This window comes from Camelina sativa, chromosome 20 (assembly GCF_030686135.1).
Source record: "Camelina sativa cultivar CO46 ecotype springtype chromosome 20, ASM3068613v1".
Taxonomy (NCBI): domain Eukaryota; kingdom Viridiplantae; phylum Streptophyta; class Magnoliopsida; order Brassicales; family Brassicaceae; genus Camelina; species Camelina sativa.
In genome coordinates this window covers 1,985,886-1,994,613 of record NC_141899.1, presented here as the reverse complement: position 1 = coordinate 1,994,613, position 8,728 = coordinate 1,985,886, and the positions used below count along the sequence as shown (strand labels likewise).

General features: G+C 38.1%; 2 protein-coding genes across 3 annotated transcripts; both read left to right on the top strand.

The window, feature by feature from the left end:
• The first annotated feature begins 2,297 nt into the window (after nucleotides 1–2,297).
• On the top strand, nucleotides 2,298–4,232 carry LOC104768732 (peroxidase 52-like). Its single transcript, XM_010492767.2, has 4 exons — nucleotides 2,298–2,585; nucleotides 2,684–2,875; nucleotides 2,971–3,136; nucleotides 3,643–4,232. Exons 1-4 carry the CDS (start codon nucleotides 2,361–2,363, stop codon nucleotides 4,032–4,034), a joined length of 975 nt encoding a protein of 324 aa, XP_010491069.1. The 5' UTR covers nucleotides 2,298–2,360; the 3' UTR covers nucleotides 4,035–4,232.
• Nucleotides 4,233–4,444: 212 nt separating this feature from the next.
• LOC104768731 (high mobility group B protein 7-like) lies at nucleotides 4,445–6,163 on the top strand. Of its 2 annotated transcripts, none has more exons than XM_010492766.3 (7): nucleotides 4,445–4,572; nucleotides 4,667–4,828; nucleotides 5,116–5,200; nucleotides 5,267–5,353; nucleotides 5,603–5,647; nucleotides 5,757–5,827; nucleotides 5,908–6,163. In XM_010492766.3, the coding sequence occupies exons 1-7, from the start codon at nucleotides 4,496–4,498 to the stop codon at nucleotides 5,933–5,935; spliced, it is 555 nt and encodes a 184-aa protein (XP_010491068.1). In that variant the 5' UTR covers nucleotides 4,445–4,495; the 3' UTR covers nucleotides 5,936–6,163. The 2 variants fall into 2 exon arrangements, with proteins under 2 accessions (XP_010491068.1, XP_010491067.1); XM_010492765.3 differs by having other exon boundaries at nucleotides 4,667–4,843.
• Nucleotides 6,164–8,728: the final 2,565 nt, after the last annotated feature.

Genomic DNA, 8,728 nt, shown 5'->3' with positions numbered 1-8,728 from the left:
CGTTTTACGAGAAAGATCTCCACACTAGATTAGTATACATTAGCATTACTTAGTTTGCTCTATATATAAATCAAATTGATCGTTTCAAAAGCTATCGTATATATTATTAGTGTGACAGAAAAGAAAATTGTAAGAAAATATGCCGAGTGTTAACTTGATGTAATTATGTAATGTAATGTTTCTGCAAATACTATTTGCCAAATAGAAATCAAAGGAACTTAATGCCTTGCTGGGAAGTGGAAAGAAATATGGTAAGATTTAACAAATCTAGTAATGTAAGCTCTCTTTTCACAAAATCAAATGTTTGGTCGTCTAAAGTATTAATTAGATACATAGGCCACTATTCTTGACAACTCTCCCTAACAAACTCTTATATAATTTGTCATGGTGTATGCTGAAAATGATATATGTCTAATCCATAATATATTACTGTATATGGTGACTTTGATGCATTGATTATTTATTATCACGACCGTTAACCTAAAAAGATACTAAACATTAGTTAAGGCATCGAAATCAACGTGGAAAAAACCTACGAAAAGCACCAAGTGATTGACCTGTATGGGGTGGCGTAAGGGTAAAGATTGAGAATTTAGGGTTCAAGAGCCTAAATTTTTTTATTTTACTTTAATTTTGAGTTTGATTTTATATACTTGTGAACAACATTGATTGATGTGTTTGTTGACTATTTATTGGTGTTCTGTTCAGGGATTCGGACAAGGTGTTTGTTCACCTTCGAACCACGTTTAACCGCTGTACGAGTTGGCTACCAAAAAAAAAATGGAGCCTTCAAAATTTCTAGTTTCGATATCTACAATAAGAAAATGACTAATTCAACCTGATTATGGATCTAGATCCAAAAACTTTTTGTTAGTAAATTTTTTGTTTGGCTTATCTATGTGTAAAACATATCTAAAATGAATTAGAATTTTCCTGTCACAAACAAATACGGTACTTTTCAGTGAAAATGTAAAATAATAGATATATATGCTCATCATGTGCTTCTATGAACTAATGATCCTGGCCGTAGTTATCGCTCGGGTGAGTAATGTGTAACATGTGGTGGATCTACAAGCATAACTCATCTCTTCCTCACTTGTAAGACATGTACAATTTAAATTCGATTTCATAACAGTAAACACTTTTCAAACCGGTACGTTGAACCAACACTATTTAATTGTAGGATTTTTAATAAATTTTTTGATATTGATAGTTAGATCAATTGTTTTTAGCTATGTCTGCATCAACAATTTTAGAATTTGTGATATTAGTAAATGCCATATATATGTTTGTCTTCGTCCTCCCACGTTTCTTCGATCGTCAATTTTAATTCATCTTTCTTCAAATCTCTAAGTTTGTTACTCACAAATGTAGAAAAATAAGTTCAATAGTTGACCATATGTATCATCACGATTTTTTTGTTCGTATATATTGTTCACTTACGAACAGTCAAAAAATAATTGCTAACAAAATCCACGCATCTTCAATTACGTACGACGACGACTCTGTGAGTTACACACGATTGATGATTTTTTTAACGTTATCCTAGTTGCTGTTTATTTTATAGTCCGAACTGTTACAATTTTCGTGGCATATTTTACCAAAGATCATCAATAATGTAAATCGTTTCTTGATATCTCTCTGCCTTTTTGATGTTTGAAAACATTGGAGATAAAGAGATTTTGGACACATACAAAAAAAAAAAAAAAAAGATAAAAAAGACAGATTTCGACACATGTATATACACTTTTGTGGCGGAGCTCTATCTTAATTAAACAAGACGCGTTTTCACATAGTTTCCCAAAACCCTTTCCTTTTTCTATGCTGGTAACGGGGGAAAAAAGTATTAGTATGCATATCGAATCATCAATCGGTAAGATGGCTAAACAAGTATTTGATATTAGCAAGAAAGAAGAGTTCACAATAACGAATAACAAATTTTCAAACAGTCACAACGCGTTGTTTATAGATATATATATTTCCATCCAACGTAAAATTATTTTCAATTTCGACTAGTGAAATTAAAAAGTATAATAAAAATCCGATTGATATACTATTTAGTTGACATTAGGGAATTATCGCTTACAAAATTTGGTTTAGTTTAACCTCTCTGTCCTACGGAGATAATTACAAAGTCGATTCCATGCAAAATGATAATTCAACCCTCATGAGTCATGAAAATTAAGGTAAATAAAAATAACATGAAGTACACATTTTTCAACGCGTTGGGTCACCAATATATCACTTTAGAACATCCTTCACGTCTCTATATAAACCTCGATTCTGTTATGCTTTGTTCTTCAAATACTATAATCAACTCTAAGTCTTGTTCAAGTCTTTTGCTTTCACCTAACAAAACCATGGCTTCAAATCAACTTATTTCTATTCTAGTTCTCGTGGTTACACTTTTTCTTCAAGGTAATAACAATAACGTCGTCGACGCCCAACTCACGACTAATTTCTACTCAACTTCTTGCCCTAACCTCCTCTCCACCGTCCAAACCGCCGTTAAATCTGCCGTTAGAAGCGAGGCTCGCATGGGTGGATCTATCCTCCGTCTCTTCTTCCACGATTGCTTCGTCAACGTAATTAAGTCTTTCTTTTATACTTTTTTCTTTTCTGTATTCCTTAGCTTGCATCCCAAGAAACAGACTCATAATCATAACTTACGTACTGTATGTAGGGATGCGACGGTTCGATCCTACTAGATGACACATCGAGCTTCACGGGAGAACAAAACGCGAACCCGAACCGCAATTCCGCTCGCGGGTTTAATGTGATCGACAACATCAAATCAGCGGTTGAGAAAGCATGTCCCGGTGTTGTGTCTTGTGCTGATATCTTAGCCATTGCAGCTAGAGACTCCGTCGTAGCTGTAAGCTCCATATTTTCCTCTCTCAGTCCGGTTTTGCAAATTTAAAAAGATTAAACCGGTCTAATTAACAATATTCGTCTTTGTCTTTGTTGAAGCTTGGAGGACCGAATTGGAATGTGAAAGTAGGAAGAAGAGATGCAAGAACGGCGAGCCAAGCGGCCGCGAATAGTAACATTCCTGGACCGACTTCGAGTCTGAGCCAACTCATTAGTAGTTTCAGTGCCGTTGGCCTATCCACCAGAGATATGGTTGCCCTCTCCGGTCCGTTTCGTTTCTCTTCTTAACCCAATTCCTTTTTCGTTTTAATACTTGCTATCTATACTAACGTTGTTTGCATATTTTAGAATATCGTGACAAGAAAATTAATTTCCTAAAATGTGTTCGTGTTTTATAAAATAAGATTACTTAAAGTTTTGTCTGTCACCTATTTGTCCTACAAAAATAAAAAAGAATGATGAAAGATAGAAAAAAAAAATTTTCAAAGGACCATATGAGTCAACATATTCGACACAAAGTAAAATATAATTTGATTGTGTTGTTGGATTTTTGTCGACTCTTCTTTTGTTTCTTTGTATTTGTTTTTTCAACACATTTTTGTAACGCACCACCGACTTATTCTGTTTTTATTTGCCAAAATTACGTAATCATATTAGATTAGTAGATTACTGTTACGCAACACCGACTAATTAAGTAATTCAAATGATACTCAATCAACAGATATTTAAGTCAACTGTTAAACTAATCATTCATTTTTATTTTGTTTACAGGCGCTCACACGATCGGACAAGCCCGTTGCACGAGCTTCCGAGCAAGAATCTACAACGAGACAAACATCAACGCAGCATTCGCAACCACACGTCAACGAACCTGCCCTAGAGCAACCGGCTCCGGCGACGGAAACCTAGCTCCACTCGACGTGACCACGGCGGCTTCTTTCGACAACAACTACTTCAAGAACCTCGTGGCACAAAAAGGTCTCCTACATTCTGACCAGGAGCTCTTCAACGGCGGCTCCACTGACTCCATCGTCCGTGGCTACAGCAACAGCCCGTCGAGCTTTAGCTCCGACTTCACCGCGGCTATGATCAAGATGGGTGATATTAGCCCCTTGACTGGTAGTAGCGGTGAGATTCGCAAAATGTGCGGGAGGACCAACTGATTTAAACCACTCCACGTGTCTTTTTCCTATTGGATTTTACCTTTTGTTATTTGAATTGGTGAGAATAATAAGATTGGTCTTCCTCCAAAAAAAAATTATGGAAGATCCCTTTTTAATGTTTTTTATCTTTACATGTTTTGTATTGAAGTAAGTGTGTATTTTCGGATTAAAATCTAATGAAATTTTATTTTAAAATAATGATTACGTGTCTAAATACTATTGGTTATCAAAACTAATTAAGCTTTTCAAGCGGGAAAATTTCCTCTGTTTTTAAGGACGCGCCAAGTGTGTCCCGCGCGTTATCTGTTAAGCGCACTTTAGCACTAAAATCTATTAACGCTAAAATACGCTAATTGACACGTAAGCAATCCGAAGTTGAGCGCTCGTGCACCTGAGACAGTAAAGGTTAGAACTTTTGTTTGCTCTGTCAGAAATAGAAAAATTCGTTGATTAAAGCATTAATGGCGATTCGGCCGAGAGCTCGTAAAAGGGTTCAAGCAGTTCGTCGTGCTGCTGATGGAAGCGCTTTTGAGAAATGGTATTGCTCAAAAGTTTTTTTGGATTCGTCGATTCAGTTTTCATTTAGGATTTTACTTAGTGATACTCTGTTTTGGGAATTTTATATATTACAGTGAAGAATGTGGTGTTATGATAGCGATTGCTCTGCTTGATATGCACGAGTGCTGCTGCGGTGAGAAAAGAAAGGAAGTGAAGAGATTCAAGTACATTGCGAGTGGCAAAGTTGATAATATCTCGAAACCAGTCGAGAGCTTTGAAGATGAGCCTAGATCACCGTTCGTCTTCTTCTTGTACAGTAACCAAAGACTTTTACTTTGTTAGCTTAAAACGGCTGTGGTTAAATTTTCTAGTCACTTTCTTGGGGTTTTAGATGTAAGTGAAAAGTGAAATTTTGAATGCTTAAGTCTAGAAAGGGGAGTGATGAAGTTAATTCATTATGGTCAATGTCTTTCCTTTTAGGTAAAAGGTTGATCCTTTTGTTGGTTCTTGATGAGTTGATAGTGTGAAATCTGAGTAGTGAGTGAGTAAACTCTTCAGTAACACCATTTTTTTCTTTCTATAGAGAGGATTTTAGGGGAAAGTACAATGGAAACTTGGTGGATGCTAGCAGAATATGTTTCGATGTGTGGAAGACCATGTTGCCAGAGGTATCTGATTATTTATACATACGAAAAAAGACACTCTTTTTTGCATCCTTAATGCTTGTTTTTCAGGAACAAAAACCCTTCAATGCTCGTGCTATGGAGGTTGATTTGGCCCACAGCAGAAAATTAAACCAAGAAGCTAAAACTATTTACAAGGTACATTGGAAGATTCTTGAGTTTACAGGGTATTAGAATATGCTAAGTTGGTTAGTTAGGCATACTTGAGGTAGCTGTAGGCTTGAATTAGGTTTAATGGTAGTTAATAAAGAGATCTTCTTGTGACATACTTACGGTTTTATAAGTAATTCGCAAAGGGTTGCAACATTTGCATACAATTTCCTTTGAAATTATACGTTGCTAAGTTTGAACCAGAGGTTGCTGAACATTGTGATGACCAATTTGCAGGCAGATGATGAGGCAGATTCGAAAAATGTTGGGAGATATGACAAGGTCAGACTCATTCTTTATATAATAACCAAAGAAGCCTTGTCTGTGTTTCCGTCTTTTGCATAATTAGTTGTCACTATGCTTTAATTTGTTTTTTCCGACTACTTTACAGTTTTATGAGAGCTACGTTCATCATGAAGAGGAGGAGTATGATTCATCTGATCATTTCGGACATGAGTTTTGGTATGAGTTAATACACAAGCTCCGAACGATACAACATTACCATATCCCTTGTTGTCTCACCTTTACTATCATTGAAACAGGGAAGACGATACTCTGCTGGACTACTGAGGATCCCGATTTAGTGGAGAGGGTTTTTGGCTTTTTGGTTGTGTATACAGGTTTAGAATTTCTTTTTTTGGGGATTTATGTAAATATAGATAGAGACTATAGAGGCTGCTGATCCTTCATATGTGCCTTTTAGAGGTGTTCTTGTGTTTTTTTTCTTCTGGTTAGCCCTCTTTTGTCCTCGTCTTTTTAGAAAACATCATTATCAAAACGTAAATATTTCAACGAAAACGCTGTAAAGATACAAAACCAAACGTAAATATTTCTTGTTTGCTCAAAAATACAACAAGGAACTTCACTAGCGAAAACAAAACCCACTAAGGAACTTGTTTGTGTTCTGTATTATATAAATAATAGATGAAGAAAATTCTTTGTAAAATGGTTCAGTCTCTAGCTTTCGGTTTGCTCTCTTAGCCGTCTAATGGTACTTCTCACTGTCACCGCACTAGCAGTGCTGCCAAAAGTATCAACAGACAACAGATCAAAAAAATCCAATCATCACAATTAAACAATGGAAGAATGAGAATAACATGAATCTTTCTTGCTTATGATAACGATAAATCAGTAACGTAGCTCAAAAGGAAAATGGTTCAACAAACAATACGATAAACGGTACAACGTTCAAAATAAACGCAGCATCGTCATCTCACCAGCAAGAATCTCGACAAGAGAAACCGGCTAAACGATGAGGAAAGTTCCAGAGAGTTCTTAACAATATTCAGATATTTTGCATAAAGAAAAGCAGAGCTAAACATGTGCTCCTTATAGATTAAAACGTCGGTTACTTAACAGTGTTTAACCGACTTTATTCTTCCGTGACGTCTACCTTGCTTTCCGTTAACGTCCAGCTTGCTTTAGCCTCACGTGTTTCTTCTTGCTTCACATCTCCCTCGTACACGTGCAGGCTCCAGATTCCCTACATCAGAGCTCCCCTGTTCGGAGAACCTTGACCACAAGGTTCAAAAGCAGGAAACTTACGTTGCAGGTCGTACAAGAACTCCCATGTCGCCTCGTCCTTGGATTCGTTAGACCACTGCACCAGAACCTTTGTAGCCGCGCGTCCCTTCCTTTTTACCATTTGACGATCCAAGATTAAAACCGGCTCACGAGTAAGCACATCAGTCACGACAGATGGTAATTGAGTCGAAGTGTGCACGTCTCCTACTGCTGCTTTCAACTGTGAGACATGAAAGACTGGGTGAATAAGTGAACCCTCAGGCAGCAGTAGTTTATACGCGACCTTACCACAACGATCAATAATTTTATATGGCCCATAGTACTTGGGAGCCAACTTCTGATTAACACGAACCACCACGGAACCCTGACGATATGGTTGTAGTTTGAGATACACGAAATCCCCAATCTCAAAAGTTCTGTCTGAACGATGTGCATCTGCCATTTGTTTCATCCTGTGTTGCGCTCGCAGCAAGTGAAACTTCAGAATCAGTAACATATCTTCTCTCTCTTGTAGACTTCTTGCCACCACAGCCACTTTAGATTCACCAGGCAAGTAAGGTAGGTGGATTGGAGGTGCTTGCCCATACACTGCTTCAAAAGGACTCATCTGCGTAGCAGAGTGAAAGTTGGTGTTATACCAGAACTCGGCGAGTGGCAACCAATCACTCCATAAGTGTGGCTTCTCATTGCACATACAACGCAGGTAAGTCTCCAAACATCTATTCACTACTTCAGTCTGACCATCACTTTGGGGATGGTAAGCACTAGTGAACCTCAGCTCAACACCCTGTAGCGAAAACAACTCCTTCCAGAAAGTACTTAAAAACACAGTGTCTCTGTCACTAACAATCGATTTGGGACAGCCATGTAAGCGGTAAACTGTATCCATGAACACCTGAGCTACTGAAATCGCAGTGTACGGGTGAGATAAAGCCATGAAGTGCGCCGCCTTAGTGAGTCTATCCACAACCACAAAGATCACGGTTTTACCTGAAGAAACTGGCAGTCCATCAATAAAATCCATGGAGAGATCTGTCCAGATTGTCTCAGGAATAGGCAGAGGTTGGAGCAATCCTGGAGAAGCAGCTGTGTCATATTTGCATTGCTGACAAACAGTGCAGCTGCGTATGTAGTTCTGTATGTCGAGTGCCATGCCCTTCCAGTAGAATAATCCCTTCACCTTGTGATAAGTAGCATCACGGCCTGAGTGACCACCAGTACCGGAGCTATGCATCCACTAAAGTATGGAATTGCGTAACGAAGTCTCCTGTGGCACCACAATCTTATTCTTCCTCCGTAAAATGGATTGGCTCCAAGAGTAATGCTTCTTTGAATTTGGGTCTGCCTCCAAGTCAGTAATGATTTGTTTTAACACCGCATCTGTCTCATAGTGAGCTTGTATGTCCTTGAGTAGGTCACATTCAAGGACTGACATCGCCATGTGCAATACTTCTGCTCCTTCAACGCGTGACAAAGCATCTGCAGCAACATTCTCTTTCCCTTGTCTGTACTGAATTTCATAGTCAAATTCTAAAAGCTTAGGCAGCCATTGCTGTTGTAGAGGAGTGTTTAAGCGTTGCTCCAGGAGATATTTGAGGCTTCTCTGATCAGTCTTAATGACGAAATGATTCGGAAGTAGGTAATGTCGCCACTTTTGCACCGCAAATACCACAGCCAAGAGTTATTTTTCGTAAATTGATAGCTGCAGTTGCTTCCCTTTCAAGTGTCGACTGATGAATGCAAGAGGATGTCCCTTCTGCATTAATACTGCTCCAATTCCTGTCGTGCATGCATCTGTTTCAACCAGGAATGGTTCATCAAATAGTGGTAGGGCGAGAA

What these genes read in the sequence shown, in the direction of transcription:
- LOC104768731 (XM_010492765.3), top strand. Translation starts at nt 4,496, where the DNA reads ATGGCGATTCGGCCGAGAGCTCGTAAAAGGGTTCAAGCAGTTCGTCGT. An exon ending in GGAAGCGCTTTTGAGAAATG is followed by an intron (nt 4,573 to 4,666) that starts GTATTGCTCAAA and finishes TATATATTACAG; the next exon opens with TGAAGAATGTGGTGTTATGA. An exon ending in AAGCTAAAACTATTTACAAG is followed by an intron (nt 5,354 to 5,602) that starts GTACATTGGAAG and finishes ACCAATTTGCAG; the next exon opens with GCAGATGATGAGGCAGATTC.
- LOC104768732 (XM_010492767.2), top strand. Translation starts at nt 2,361, where the DNA reads ATGGCTTCAAATCAACTTATTTCTATTCTAGTTCTCGTGGTTACACTT. An exon ending in TCCACGATTGCTTCGTCAAC is followed by an intron (nt 2,586 to 2,683) that starts GTAATTAAGTCT and finishes TACTGTATGTAG; the next exon opens with GGATGCGACGGTTCGATCCT. An exon ending in CTAGAGACTCCGTCGTAGCT is followed by an intron (nt 2,876 to 2,970) that starts GTAAGCTCCATA and finishes TCTTTGTTGAAG; the next exon opens with CTTGGAGGACCGAATTGGAA.